This window comes from Odontesthes bonariensis, chromosome 1 (assembly GCF_027942865.1).
Source record: "Odontesthes bonariensis isolate fOdoBon6 chromosome 1, fOdoBon6.hap1, whole genome shotgun sequence".
NCBI classification, from domain to species: Eukaryota; Metazoa; Chordata; class Actinopteri; order Atheriniformes; family Atherinopsidae; genus Odontesthes; species Odontesthes bonariensis.
Window position 1 is genome coordinate 27,373,743 of NC_134506.1, and position 15,349 is coordinate 27,389,091.

The following is a 15,349-nucleotide window of genomic DNA, read 5'->3' on the forward strand; positions in this document are numbered from 1 at the left end:
CTTCTCATTCTCAGCGCATAGCGCTTGGGTCTGTTGCCTTTTCACGTTAGATCTTTTCAACTTCCTCCTCCTCCTACACTGACTCTTCCTTCTCTTCTTCGATCCCCTCTGAGTCCCCCCCTCCCTTTCGCCTTCCCTCTTCCCCCCCTCCTGACCAAAGCTTGACTCAGGAGAAACAGAGGCAGATGTTCCAGGAGCACACGACTGCCCTCAGCCCCACCCCACCCCCAGCACCTCCCATTTGTACTGGATCAGCAGTTAACCCCCGGAAAGAATTGACCATACAAGCACGCACACACTCATACAAAGAACACCGCTGCCCAAATCTGTAAGAGCTCAACAGTTGTCCAACTGAATGAACAACTAAAACACACACCAAGCGCTGTCCAGATCCCCTAAGGTTCCCTGATAGCAGCCATCCCGGGGTCATGCCTGGTGTCAGCGTCCGAGCCCAGGGTCTTTGTGGGCAGCTGGCCTGGCTAATCCGGCTGCTGGAGTCCACTGCTTCTCAAACTAAAGGCTAAGAACCCCTGGAGGGCCACAGGGCAGGGACCTCAGGGATAGTGAATGTGTGATTTGTTCAAAATGCAGGGGTTTTGGCATGTTTGCTCACTTGTTTTAAGTCCATATAAAAATATTAGATGTCCCACTGAAGTGAAATGCAAACACCAGTGTCACGTGTGAATTCAAAAGCTCTGTCATCATCAGTCCAAGCCTAAGTAGTCATCAGATGTAGATTTATTTCTGTTGAAACACTTTTGTCATCAAGTGCTGATTCAAATAATAGTAACTAATTGTCACCCTTGTCAAAAAAAATCATCTAATCAGAGCTAAATTTCAGTGATGCAAATTACAAAAACAAAGTTCTATTCAATTCACTTTACAATTATTTTCAAAATTTTGTACACAACACTGTGTAGTTTACTGTGTGTGAGAAAACTGAGAAATGTCCCAGAAAAAAGAGAGAACAACAGGCTGCAAATCATCACAGTTGAGGAGCTGTAACTAAGTTATATTTAACTGATAATCATTTTCTGTTGATTGACTGATTGTTTGTCTGACTGCTTTAACTTTACTTGATACAAAACATATTTCTGTAAGGCGCTGGAATGAGCAGCAAAGCTAATGACAAAAGGATTTTACATTGCATTCAAAGTAAGAAAAGTGGAATTTTAACAGAAACAATGAAATGACAAAATTTAAGGTAGGCTGCATCCATAACATTTTTTTTGTTTTGTTATCATACTACAAACTTGACATGCAGGTAATGTTACACACTGAAGCTAACAGGTGGTATTAAAGTCACTACAGTGGTGACTTAGATGGGAGGGCTGCCTCAGTTCTTTGTGGCTCAGATGCACGTCTCAAGTTTCTGACCTGATCACAGGGCTGTTGTTACCGGAGGGAGACTTATCCATCAAGCCACACACCCTCTCTTTATCATTATAATCAGCATAAGAAAGATCCTCCCTCAGCACCTGTCTGACACTCTATCTATCTATCTGAATACTCTGATTAGAACTAATGCAGTGACTTAGACCTGTGACATAACATTGCAGCCCAACGACTTCAAACTTTAGTTTAAGTGAATATCAGCCTCTATCAGCCTCGCTCTGCCCAGAAAAGAACAAATGTCACAACAAAAAGCCAGACGTAAAGCGATTCAAAACCGGTGTTCGTATGTTGAGTGATCTACAGTCCCTGTGAACTGTGATTTCTACAACTGACCAGAGTAAAAGCTGCCATGCTATGTGAAATAGTGAGTGTGTGTGTGTGTGTTGCTGGTGTGATGGCGATGATGTGAGGGTTCCCACGATGGCCATCCATCCATTTCTTGGCACACACACACAGAGGCCATATGGCCATCTCATACCCCTTGCATGCCACCACTGTGATTTGGCTCTGGAAGCAACCAGTTAGTTTCATCTACAGAGGCATTTGGCTTCCTCAGTTGGAGGACAGACCAAGAAATAAAGTAGATAGGGGGATGACTGAAGGATGAGATTGACTGAGACTAACAGACAGGGGATATAAAACGAGAAATAATGAGTCTGTATGGAGCGATAGTGATGAGAGAAGCCATTTGGTGGTTGGTTAGTGTTGTGGAGTTTGGTGAGCAGATGGCCGGGGCTCGAGGAGGGGCGTGTCTTGTCCTCGCGACCCTTCACAAATCACATGGTTCTCCCCTGAGGGGCTCGCGACTCGCTGTTCAATAGAAATCAATGGGAATTACTTCACGAGAGAAAGGGATGAATGGGCGGCGGGGCGTGAGACCTCTTCCTTTGTTGTTCCCCTGCGTGTCACAGAGCTCCCGGTTACGCGCGCACACACACACGCTAACAAACGCGCGCATAGGCAGTTACACGTACACACACGGGCGACAGGAAAGCACTTCAATTAAACAGTCGACCTCCAGTTAAACAATTTTTTAACCCCCATGCGCGTCCTCGAACATGCACGCACACACAAAGAGGTATCAATGGGGAGGAGTTTCTGCTGTTTCCTTAAGACGCAGTTAGAGAATCTCCTGGCAATGGCATAAATTATTTTTTTGGGGAAAAATGTCTTCTTGATGTTGTAAAGAGGGGGGGTCACTCTCCATCTCACCATGCCTCTCAGTCACGGTTTGCTGGCGTAATCGGAAAATGTGTGCCACGTCATGGTGATGAGTAACTGATAGTATATTGGCCTAATACAGAGGAGGAGAGAAAGAGCACTGGGGACCTCTGAAAGTCGAGATGAGTGTAAATAAAAGGTTTCAAGAGAGGGATTTTACGCCATGCCACATAGGAGCATTGCGCACTATTGACAAGGGGGCTGAAATCAACTGGTTAAATGAAATGAGGGGCTCGGGGCAGCGTCCTGCAAAACACACACACGGGTATCTGGAAGGAATGTGGCAAGCAAGGATAATAGTGTTAAAGCTTAAGGTTAAAGGCCTTTCAGTCGGCCACAAGGGGTGTAAACAGCACTTCACCCAACCACATGAGACATCCAAACACTGGCCAAGGGGGGACCAGCCAAGCAGGCTCATCATGCCGCTACAGGACTGCAGCTCTCACACAGCAGCAGTGCATCAGCACTGCATGTGTTGACACGGCAGGCTGAGAGTTGTCCATATGTTAGTTGCGGTTCGTGAATGAGGGCCTTGTTTGTAGACAGCAGCAGACCAAAACAGTGATGCTATGCAGAGGGAGCAGCTTCAATTAGAGATGTTAATTAAGACCCCCTCCTCCCAGTGCTTGTGTTCATGTGTGTGTGTGTGTGTGTGTGTGTGTGTGTGTGTGTGTGTGTGTGTGTGTGTGTGTGTGTGTGCGTGTGTGAGTGCGACCGCTCCAATGCATAAACATTAGTAGTGGCATAGTACTCTCTGATGCAGTACACTTGTTCTTCGGCGGGCTCTACTGTTGCACCAAAACTTTAATAAAGGAATAATTCAGAAAAAGAGGAAACCCTCTCCGGATCTTTGCTGTGCTGTAAAGCCTGAGCTGATTGACAAGTGTTGCACCAAACTCCAATTTGTCCAATCAGCAGCTCACTTTCCAGCTTTGCATTTCCTTTTTTTATGAACAGTCAGGCTACATAAACAGACAATACGCGAAACTGTTCAGACATATTACGAACACCTTTATAGTATAGGGAGTTTCACAACACTCGTTCGGCAGGCAACAGTTAAGTTTGATTTGCCCATAGATTACATCACCCTCCCAGTATAAAACACAGCACAGCAGTAGAATTTGAGCTCGCGGAGGGATTTGCTTAAGACTGTTTAAGTTCGATAAAAGGTTTACTTACATCTTCAGTTGCTTCACAGCCAGAAATAAGCTCATAATAACTTAATGGCAACAAGTGTGCATTCTTCCCCGCATTTTTTCGCGGATAGACATACATATGCAAATTAGACAGTGAGTTTTCATAGTGTCATGCCAGAGCTTCACACACTTGTATTGTGCCCAGAGCAGCCGAGCGACAGTCTGTAATGTTTAATCTCGTTTGATTGGTGGCAGTCTGTCCGTCTTTTATCTCATTTGATTGCGTGTAGGTGATGTAATATTTAATGATCAAACACATAGTAAGATTACTGTTTATGCCACTAACCATGCTCTCTTTCGCTCTCTTCTCTCTGGTGTTGTATTATTGTGGGAGAGCAGGTGCTGCAGGCCCAATTACCATACAGCTGAAAGCACAAAGAGAAAAAAACTTTACTCCCTGTGACTCCCCTCCTCCCCCTCCCTCTCCTCACAAAGTCCCTTAATGACAGCCACGCGAGTGACACACCACCAAATCTTTTTTTTTTTTTTTACTACCTCTTCCAAAAAGCAAGTCAGGGAAACGCGTAGACATTTAGGAGCGTCTTTGCGCACTCGGAGAATGATTTACTGTGGCTCTCCTCAAGGTGCTTATCATTTCGAAAGTGCTTCAAAATATCACGCAAACGTAATGGATGATAATTTGAATGAATTGTTATTTGTTCACCTCAAATCTTTCTTTTCATGACAAGTTTGGAATTCACGGAACAGAATCCGTAAAAGGCTCAATGGGACATTTTTGTTTACCAATAAATCGGAAGATGGAGGCATCAAAAAGCCACTTTCAAATGATCCAGTATATCAAGAAAACACCAGATGTTAACACTATGGCATATCTAAACGTTAAGTTATACAGGTAAGGTACAGACAAGGTCGTTTTGGGGGTGTGAACATGCTAAAACCCAGGCAGGGTAACACCATAGGAATGCAACGAAGCAGATGGTCTTTAGCGCAGTTGGGACGGCCGGCTGGCCATCAAGGCGCAGGCCAACCAAAGCTTTACCACAATAACCCTAGATATGAGAACCCACCGTCAGACTGGCTACTGCGCATATAAATCTCTTGACAGAGTAGAGGATTTCGTGCGGAGGTTAAAGAATTTGTCGGAATGTAAATGGGCCCCGTGCGTTGTGGAGGAGGGAGGCATCAGGGGAAGCAAGGGGTTGTTGCACATTTAACAGCTCACTAGCCATTTGGTCTGTCCCCTTGAGAGCAAAAGAGAGGAGGGGGCGGGTTTAGAAAAGTTTTACCCCCCCCGAAAAAAAACCCTCCCCCCTCTTATTTCTTTGTGATGGCCCCGGGGCGGACTTGTGGTGGTTGTGGAGGGAGGGGAAGAAGAGGAGCAGATCGCGCTCATTTGCATCTTATTACCCTTCGCCTGCTGGTTTGGTATAAAACCGTGCGCAGGGCAGAAGACCTATCAGACTTACGCACTGGCACACCAAGAGAGTCAGAGGGGAGTGGAGACTTGTTTTCTGTGTTTATGATCAGCATATCACGAGCAATCAATTGGAAAAATAAACAAGGCCACCAAGAGCTGTCTCTTCACCGACTGATTGGAATTAACTCTCACATTTCCATCGGGGATTTCACTCACGCTTCTTCAAAGGGATCCTTCTGCTGGGGATTACTTTACATTGAAAACTTTCATTCTTTCTGCCCTAAAAACTCACGTCAGAAAACAGAGGGGCAGAGGACAGGAGAAGTTTCACTTCATCTTCACCCTTACACGTCAAAAACTCACCTTGACTGTGAATCGACGGAGAGCATTTAACACTTTCTCCATGAGTGTTTGAGTTGTGCTACACGGACTTGTGGAGCTTTCACTACTTGCTGAGGGGCTGTCAACACAATGGGACGCCTGTGTCTGCTCCTGGTTGTCAGTCTCTCCCTGCTCACCTGCCAGGTAGGTCCGAAAGAGATCCACGTGAAGGGGTTTTTGCGCACATTATTTGTCTGCATTGAGGTTCCACTTAACAATTATGCAAATATTTCCAAAATGTTTCCGGTGATAACCTTCCTCAAACACATTCAACTGGTTCTGTGTGTTATAGGTTTTGTGCTCTGGCGTGTTTGAGCTGAAGCTGCAGGAGTTTCTCAACAAGAAGGGGATAGCGGGGAACGCCAACTGCTGCCCGGGAGGCTCTGCGCATCCGCAGGGCCACCAGCAGTGCGAGTGCAAGACTTTCTTTCGGATCTGTCTGAAGCATTATCAGGCCAGCGTTTCCCCAGAGCCCCCCTGCACATATGGTGGAGCTGTGACTCCCGTCCTCGGATCCAACTCCTTCCAGGTCCCGGAGACCAATGCGGACAGCTTCACCAACCCAATCCGCTTCACCTTCGGTTTCACATGGCCAGTGAGTAGACTTGTCATTAGGGATATCACGTAGCGTAACGTTTTTATGACACCTCCCAATCAGTAAGACACCACTCTTTGACACTGACACATCACCCCCACAGGATTCATATTGGATATTATATTTAGTGTCTTTTTTCTGCTGTTAAAAGTTTTGCTGTGAGATTTGCGCCATGCATTCTGAGACTAACCAAAACCACGGCCAGACAGTGAAATTATTGTAGTCTCCAGTGGGACATGTTAGCTTTGAAGAGTACAAAACCCAACAGATGCTCCCAAACTCAACACATGTGAGGGTCTTTGTCAGCAGTGTGTGAGAGAGGCCATTGTAGTATTTCTGTGCTCTTTGGTAGGATATAACGGGGAGGGGAGGAGGATGTGTGAAAGAGAAAAGGACGGGGGGGGGGGGGGGTGTCACCAAACGATTCTCTTCTCCAACCAGCCGTGGTGGGAAATATAACATCCTCTGAGTTGGCACATCATTGGCAGCACAGCGTGAAATTCCGCCTCGTTTAGGTTTTACGGCCGTGTCAGAGTGTGATAGTAGCGGGGGTGTGAAAAGGGAGCAGGTAGTCGCCCTTATTAGGCCCCTAATCAACACGGGAATTAGGCTATGAAGTTTATTGCGAGGCTTCATAATGGCCCTCTGCTGCTCTGAGGGAGGGAGGCCTCCAGGCTGAGCAGCTGTTGACTCTCTCTTTCTCTCCTCAGGGGACGTTTTCACTGATCATTGAAGCTCTGCACACTGAATCCCTGGACGACCTGACAACAGGTGGGTGACAGCCAGAGAAGACAGCAGTGTAACCTAAACACAGAGGGCCAGCAGTGGCCTTGTTTTCTTGTTTTCCACTCCATTCTCATCAGTCATGATCAGAACACAGATATCTTGATTTATGCTTCATATTTTCTTTTTGACATTTCACTTACAGTTAAGATCCAACCTCATTAAACAATGTTCCACATTCTTCCTTTAAAGATTAATTAAGTTGTACTAAATGGTCTTCAGCTTATGTAACCCAATATGTGGAAAGGGGCTCATTCTTCATCTAACCAAATGTTGACTAAAATGTATTCTTCACTGAAACTATGTGAAACCCTGAAACTCTCAAGTCAAATGACGCCGTTTGACGTAGAAATTGGTTTTGTTTATTTGATGTGCATCTCAAGTACAGTACGTTCTCAGATTTGGCCCAGTGATGAGGTTTGCAGCTGTCATTTTACTGTCCCACTCTCATCACTCATTGCACCAAGAAAATCATACAGAGGAGAGCATGTGAGCACAGGAGACAATGACAATTCTCTTTGTCAGCACTGCTCTTTATCTTTTAATTTTTTATTTTTTTTGTAAAAATATATTTATATTCAGACAGCAGCAGCCTCACTTGGAACCATTAAAAAGGCTGCAGCCTCATTTTCAAAAACACTAACGTGTGTTGCCATTTAACTACAGAGGAGCAAGCAAACAAGTTTTTTTTTGGTACAAAATTATCCCAACTTATTCGACAACCTGCAACTCATGGCAGTGACATTCCATTAGTATTCAACTATGTAACAGTAAACATCAACATCCACAAACCAACTATATGATTTACTCAAACAGAGAACCCAGAGCGCTTGATCAGCAGGATCACCGTTCAGCGACACCTCGCTGTGGGAGAAGAATGGTCTAAAGACATGCAGACAGCCAGTAGGACGGAGCTGCGTTACTCCTACCGCTTTCTGTGTGATGAGCACTACTACGGCGATGGCTGCTCGGTCTTCTGCCGCCCCCGGGACGATGCTTTTGGACACTTCACCTGTGGCGAGCGTGGAGAGATCATATGCAACTCTGGCTGGAAGGGCCAGTATTGCACTGAGTGTGAGTTGTTTTGCTTATTTATCAAGCACTTTCATTAAAATGTATGGAGCAACATAAGGAAAGGCCATAGATGGGAGACAAAAGCATAACTTTCTGCTTCATCTTCTTGGCTATGCAGTTGTTTATTTTTCAATTCTGATGTCAGCTACTTGTGTGGTTGATAAAGGGATTGAGAGACACCATCATTAGCAGCTGATGTTGATGTTTACTCAAAGTGCCAAATCTCCAAATATCGCCTAATGCAATAATAATGCTTGCTTCCATTAGTTGAGGCTTAGAAGATAATCACTGCCATCTGAAGGAAATTGTTTTTCAAATGTATAAACTAAGGAAGCAAACACTTGGAGGGTTTTCAGCTTCTACGCAATTTAGAAAACTATTTTTCAAAGTTAATTTCCCCAACAGTCATTTGCCTCTATTTACTGTTAGAGACTTGTTTCCACCTCATAATGCGGGGCCCGTGTGCAACAGGCGTCAGTTAGTTATCCCATAGCACCAGAGGCCTCCATTCTAATGAGCCGCAGTGGCTCCTCAGTAATTCACACGCCGCGTGCCTTCCATTAGACCACTGGGGCCTCCTCGCCCCAAACCTCCTCCCCGATTGGCCAAGTGGGGGTCCCGTATTGTTGTGGCTCGGGCCATTGATTGGCCGAGCAGGGTTGTGTATTGTTGTGAAGGGGGCAGCTGCTCAGTGAGAGGAGACAATGGAGCAGCTGTCTGGTGGTTAGCTCCACACAGACCAGCTGGCCCTGGGGGGAAGAGGAGGAGGAGGAGGAGGAGGAGGAGGAGGAGGAGGAGGAGGAGGAGGAGGAGGAGGAGGAGGAGGAGGAGGAGGAGGAGGAGGAGGAGGAGGAGGAGGGGAATGAGGAGAGACAGGAGCAGAGGAGGAGGGAAAGGAGAATATAAGAGAGGAGAAGAAGAAGACAAGATGAGGAGAAGGGGAGGGGATAGGTGGATGGAAGAGGAAGGGAGGAAAAGGAGGAGGAGAGGGGCAAGGGGTGAGAACAAACTTCTGACCCACAGTCAAGGGGAGAAAGGAGGCTTTGTGTGGGAGTCCTTTGTGTTAGGAGAGTAACCATGTTAAAAGAGGGAGTTTGTTGGCTGGTTCTTCTGTTTGGTGACCAAATGTGCTATTGCTCCCAGTTTGGCTGTCCAATCCGAAAGGTAACATTTTCAGCAACATTTGCAGCACTGAATAAACAAGCATACAGGTGGTCAGAAATGAACCAATGACACACTGGACTGATAAACAGAAATCCAGAATAACCCACAAACAGATGAGGAGGCTGGGGCCCTAACCAGACAGGCAGGCAAGCAGACGACAGTTTGAAAAGGCCTTCTAATGACATAATGGAGAGCAAGCACACTGAATTTCCAGTGATTAATTTAATACTTTTTTTTCCTCTCTGCAGCAATCTGTCTCCCTGGATGTGATGAAGAACATGGCTTCTGTGATAAACCAGGAGAGTGCAAGTAAGTTTAAAAAAATGTTCTTTTTATTTCATAAATACATGTAGCAGTCTCTCTCAAAGTCTCCCTGATCATTATTTCCCTTGTTCTTGTTATTAACTGAACGTTGTTTTCCCAGGTGTCGCGTGGGCTTCAGTGGGCGTTACTGCGATGACTGCATCCGTTACCCAGGCTGCCTCCATGGCACCTGCCAACAACCTTGGCAGTGTAACTGCCAGGAGGGATGGGGTGGGCTCTTCTGTAACCAGGGTGAGTTTGTTTACTCACAGATTTACTACAAGGTTGTACCCCCCTTTTGATGCAACCATTTCCTCTTTGCTTCACGTTTAATCTGTTTTGCTCATAATTCTTTTTTTTTTTTTGGGGTGTTCCCAGATCTGAACTACTGCACACACCACAAGCCCTGTCTCAATGGAGCCACCTGCACCAACACTGGCCAGGGCAGCTACACCTGCTCCTGCCTACCTGGATACACAGGTGCCAGCTGTGAGATCCAAGTCAGTGAGTGTTCTGGAAATCCATGTCGAAATGGAGGCAGCTGCACTGTGAGTGTCACCTCAGTTGACAGAGTGCTTCTAAATATAATCATGGCAACAAGCTTGTGTGTAACCACGATTTACATTGTTTCCAATTTAGGACAACGACGATGGCTACAAGTGCACCTGCCCACCTGGTTTCTACGGCAACAACTGTGAGTTAAGTGCCAATACCTGTGCAGATGGGCCCTGCTTCAATGGTGGACGCTGTGTGGACAACCCCGAAGGTGGCTACTTCTGTCAGTGCCCGATGGGATATGCTGGCTTCAACTGTGAGAAGAAAATTGACCATTGCTCCTCCAACCCCTGTTTAAATGGTATGTTGTCATCTGTGTTTGTAAGTGTACCCACACCTGCCATTAATCCAATAGCTATATGTGGCGAGACTAATCCTTTGGCTTTGTCTTAACCCTGTTGTCCAATGCAGGTGCAGAATGTGTGGATCTGGTGAACTCCTATCTCTGTCAGTGTCCTGAGGGATTTTCAGGTCCGAACTGTGAAGTCATTACCGGCTTTTCTGGATCCTGTCAGTCTTTCCCTTGTCAGAATGGTGGGACATGCCAAGAGGGAGTGAACGGCTACACCTGTACTTGCCCCCCAGGTATAACAGCACTCAACAGACTTTTTGTCATTGTTTGTGGTAGTTTTGTATCAGTTTTTAGACTCCTAAACTCCACTTTGTTCACAGGCTATACTGGTAAAAACTGCAGCTCCCCCGTCTCTCGTTGCCATCACAACCCTTGCCACAATGGGGCCACCTGCCATGAGCGTGGCGGTCGCTACGTGTGCGCCTGTGCGCCTGGCTATGGTGGCCATAACTGCCAGTTCCTCTTGCCAGAGGTTCCTAGAGGTTCCCAGCCAGTTGTGGATGGACCAGATCGCCGATATTCTTCTTCAGAAGGTGGAAATGCTGAAGATGAGCAGGATGATGTTAGTGGATTCCCTTGGACAGCCGTGTGTGCTGGTGTCTTCCTCGTTCTTGTGATTCTGATTGGCTGCTCTGTGCTGGTGGTCTATGTTCGGGTCAAATTGCAGGACCGACTCAGTCACCACCACAGTGACAGTGTCCACAGTGACAGCCGCGAGACCATGAATAATCTGACGACCACCAATAATTTTCTCCGAAGTGACAAAGAAGTGGGTGCTATAATGACAACATCAATTAAAAACACCAACAAGAAGGCAGATTACCATTCAGACCTTGCTGGATCTCTGGGTGGACTGAGTGGAATCAGTGGGCTCAATGGAGCAGAGAAGAATGGCTTTAAGACTCGCTACCCCAGTGTGGAGTACAACCTGGTCCATGAGCTCCGGCCAGAGGAACTGTCGCAGTGCAAAGAGGAAGAGCACAACGAACCAGAGGCCAAATGTGAAGTGATGGATGAGTCCGACACAGAAGAAGGATTTAGGAAGAGACAAAACAGGTACACAACTGTACAATTCTGTGAAATTTTGCATGTTGCAGAAGATTAAAAGTACACAAGTTGACAAGCCACCCCCCCTAGATATGAAAACACGTGTTTTGTGATTGCATTTCTTAACCTGTTTGTTCTTTATTCCACAGTGATGCATCTGAAAAGAAACAGGTGGCAGAATCATCAAGCTGCAGCGAAGCAAAGTATCAGTCATCCACGGATTTAAACTGTCACGCAAGTGAGCTTGAATACCAGTCAATGAGTGACATCAAATTCCAGTCAACCTGTGATATTGAATACCACAATCCCAGTGACAGCCGGTACCCATGTACCACCGACACCAAATACCAATCTGTCTACGTCATATCACACCAGAAAGATGAATGTATCATCGCTACAGAGGTGAGTGCAGAAAAATAGATTTTTTTTATTCTCAGTGAGTACACAAAAAAACACAAAAACACAAAAGACTAACATCCTTCTTTCTGTCTTAACAGGTATGATAGCGGTTCCCTGTGGTTGATGGCGGTCCACACACACAACCCTGAGCAGTAGAGCTCAGCTTGTTTCCGGGAGGTTTTACTCCTGCTGTTTTGCTGCTGTTCCTTGGGATTTCCTAGAGGACTTTGAGCCAAGGTGCTGATGAGCCAGCGCACAGTTAGCGCCTACTTGGCGAGGACTGAGTACTAGACTAGTACTACGGGTGAACTCTGGACATTTTTGATCTTTGATGGCTGCAGGTCTTTTGCTGACACAATGCCATGGACGAAGCGCCAGAAGACAGTGTTAGCACTCGTACGGACTTGTACAGAAACAGTGCTGACTGAGGACTCACACACTCGAAGAAGACTGCTGGCAAACTAAAGAAGAGCCCATTCAATGTTTTCCACAGCACTGGAAGATTTATAGCTCATAACAGGATGAACTCTAAGCAGCGGAACATTGACTTGGATGTCGACTGATGATATTGTTGTACCTTGGTGTACTGATTGAATGAACAGTGAAGTACCTTTAGAGTACTGAGAACTTTTAAAGTACTCTTGTAGTACTGTAATGTGCTGTGATTTTACAATGCTGTGTAAAATCTGTTGTTGATATTGAATATTATTCATGTTCTGTACAGTGCTGCAGAGTAGAGTGTGGAGCTGTAGCAACATGAGGAGTCCCTGTGCTGCTGTAGTCTGACCATTTTTAAGAAACGACTCAAGGAATCTGAAGTGGAGCTTTCCTGACAAGACTACAAAAAGATTCAGAGGGGAACTTCTGCAGCAGTCTACCACCTTTAACTCTACAGCACTGACAGAGACTGTGTTGGCTGAGCTGGTTCTCAGCAGAAAATAGAGAACTGAATACTCCAGTAGTGACTGCAGATCGATCCAACATGGATTCTGTTGGGCCATACTGGCCTCTGACCCCCGAAGGTTGTGATACACAGGGCAGTGTTTTGGGCAGGGCAACCTAGGAAACACTTTCTGCATTAGAGCACAAACAAAGGAAAACAAGGTGGAACAAATCAAACAAAACACATTAGGTCACCTGTTAGTTTTAATGCTCTGTGTTGAATTTAAAATAGCTGCATATTTTGGTCTTTTCCCTGATCTCTTAATGATGCTGTTGTTTTTCCAAGTAGGCTGAGCTATAAAGTCTTAACTGCCAAGACCTCATTGCACTATGGAGGTGTGCGTGTGTGTGTGTGTGTGTGTATGTGTGTGCGTGTACAGAAAAGGTAATGCCTGTGTATGGTGTCAATGTATGCACTGCCCACTCCCGCCCCCTCACTCCCAGTCTTCCACTATTAGCCAATTCAAGGACACCATCACTTTGCCTGCCCTTAGTTAGGATCTTTTTTTGTCTTTATTTTATTTGTTATCTAAAGAAAGATGTATTCTTTTAATTTAATTATGTAATTATTTGTGCTCCATTTTGTTGTGATGTTTTTGTTAAACCTGTCATAATTTAAGTTGGATTGTTTTTATTTGGCAGATAATGTATGTATGTAAGTATGTATGTATGCATGTATGTGTTAGGCACTTGAGACCACTGTGACTGTGTTGTATTTAAGAGAGAAGTCGTATGTACAGAGCCTGTCATTTTTATTACTGGAAAAAACACAATATTTTTCCAAAATAAAAAAAGGAGTTAAATCTAGCACATTTGGCGTTGAATGGTTTTCTTTATATTTGGGTGAGTTTTTTCCAAATGTGAGGACAGAAGAAATTGATCGTGACAAATATGCACTTGGATCAGCATCCTGCTGTGTGCGCATCATCTCTGAAGATTGCAAAGAGAGATTAGTAAATGAAAAAATAAATTTACCGTCATTTGAGGCCATTTTTACATTTGCAGCTCCTTTTAAAAGCTGTCGAACAAATTCCAGCTGAGGGATTTGTTGTCACTAAGTGGTATTTGCATGTGTGTGTGTGTGTATATGTGTGTCTGTCTGACACAGCAGAAGACTGTCTCCGCGTGGAACCACTAAATGAGACAAAGACACACCCCATAATCATAGACCGCTTAGCTAGCCTCCTCTGAGGGCAGAGTCATTTCTGTGTGTGGATTTGTGTGCGCGTGAGTCCGAATGTACGTGCTGTGTATGTGTGTGTATGTCTGTGCCTTAATGTGTTTGTGAATGGATCCTTTTTCTGTGAGCCTCTCTACTTGAGTATAAGTTCAAGTGTGTGATCTTGTTTAAGCAAAAGTGTATTTATAGCTGGAGATAGAAACCACCAGTCTGGATTTAGTCCCAGTTGCCCCTGCCTGACTACTCTGCATGTATGAGTGTGTGTGTGTGTGTGTGTGTGTGTGTGTGTGTGTGTGTGTGTGTGTCATTTAGCGACCACTGAAGCAGTGTAGAAGCAGTCATCAAAGAAAATCATCTGGTTTGCAGTCTTATATAAACACACACACAAGCGAGACGGTAAAATTGGATGACAGATGATCAGAAATTTAAAACAGTTAAAATACAGAATAAACTGTATTAAGTGTCGAAATGGAGCCAATTACCATACATACACACACTCACACACACACACACAGAGGTCATGGTCTGGCTGACTGATGTTAGAGTCAAATAATCTTGCAGAAAGTCTACACAAGATAATTATTCATTCATATGTTTATACAGAGTCTTTACAGAGCAGACGTCCTGTTACTGTGAACAGTTAAACAATTAAAACGCGACCTGAGTTTTCAAATGAATCAAAATTAGAGGATAAATATTTTCTATATCTCAAGAAATATTTTCTTTTCAATTCTATCTTTTACAAATTCAATAGAACAACAACAACAAAAGAGAGCACAAACTTGGGAACCCTGCGGGTCAGTTCTTAGTGACACTGTCTTTAACAAATCCAGCGGCAGGCAAATACTTTTTGTAATCGGCTATCAGTCTTTCAGTTCTTATTTGGCAAATTTTCTCCGCAAACGGCTTCTAGTTCTGTGAGAATATTTGGCTATCCATTCACATACTTCTTTCATGTTTTACCCTTTTGGAGAAATGATTTTCTTTGATTCTTCAACTTTTTTACAAGTGGTGTGATGTTTGGCTCCAGAAGTGACTGATATCTTGCTGAGTCCATCCTTCTTCCAGCGAAATTTTCCCTGTACCAAGGACTGCAACACAAGTCAAAACCACAATCCATCCCCTTGCTCAGCAGTTGAGAGGTACACAAGTGCTCATTGCCACCAAAACACTGAATTTTAACTTCATCAGTCCCACTTTACAAAATGTATCGGTCTATGTGTGGATGATTATTTACAAACTTCTGATTTTTTTCTGAATGTCATATTCATCCAGTGACTCTTCTAAGTCCTCTGATCTGCGCCTCTTTGTTTGACTTAATTTCATTAAAAGCCTTTTGCCTCGACATCTCAATTCTTAAGTCCTCTCCTTGACTCCTCTGCTG

At 44.8% G+C, this 15,349-nt stretch overlaps 1 protein-coding gene across 1 annotated transcript; it reads left to right on the forward strand.

The window, feature by feature from the left end:
* The first annotated feature begins 5,253 nt into the window (after positions 1-5,253).
* dldh (dihydrolipoamide dehydrogenase) lies at positions 5,254-13,540 on the forward strand. Its single transcript, XM_075471423.1, has 12 exons — positions 5,254-5,715; positions 5,864-6,166; positions 6,877-6,937; positions 7,766-8,023; positions 9,436-9,496; positions 9,612-9,742; positions 9,869-10,038; positions 10,130-10,346; positions 10,457-10,630; positions 10,718-11,453; positions 11,594-11,846; positions 11,942-13,540. The coding sequence occupies exons 1-12, from the start codon at positions 5,662-5,664 to the stop codon at positions 11,945-11,947; spliced, it is 2,424 nt and encodes an 807-aa protein (XP_075327538.1). The 5' UTR covers positions 5,254-5,661; the 3' UTR covers positions 11,948-13,540.
* The last annotated feature ends 1,809 nt before the right edge of the window (positions 13,541-15,349 follow it).

Coding starts and splice junctions, on each gene's coding strand:
- dldh (XM_075471423.1), top strand. CDS start 5,662: ATGGGACGCCTGTGTCTGCTCCTGGTTGTCAGTCTCTCCCTGCTCACC. Junction 9,497..9,611: donor GATAAACCAGGAGAGTGCAA/GTAAGTTTAAAA, acceptor TTGTTTTCCCAG/GTGTCGCGTGGGCTTCAGTG. Junction 10,347..10,456: donor CTCCAACCCCTGTTTAAATG/GTATGTTGTCAT, acceptor TGTCCAATGCAG/GTGCAGAATGTGTGGATCTG.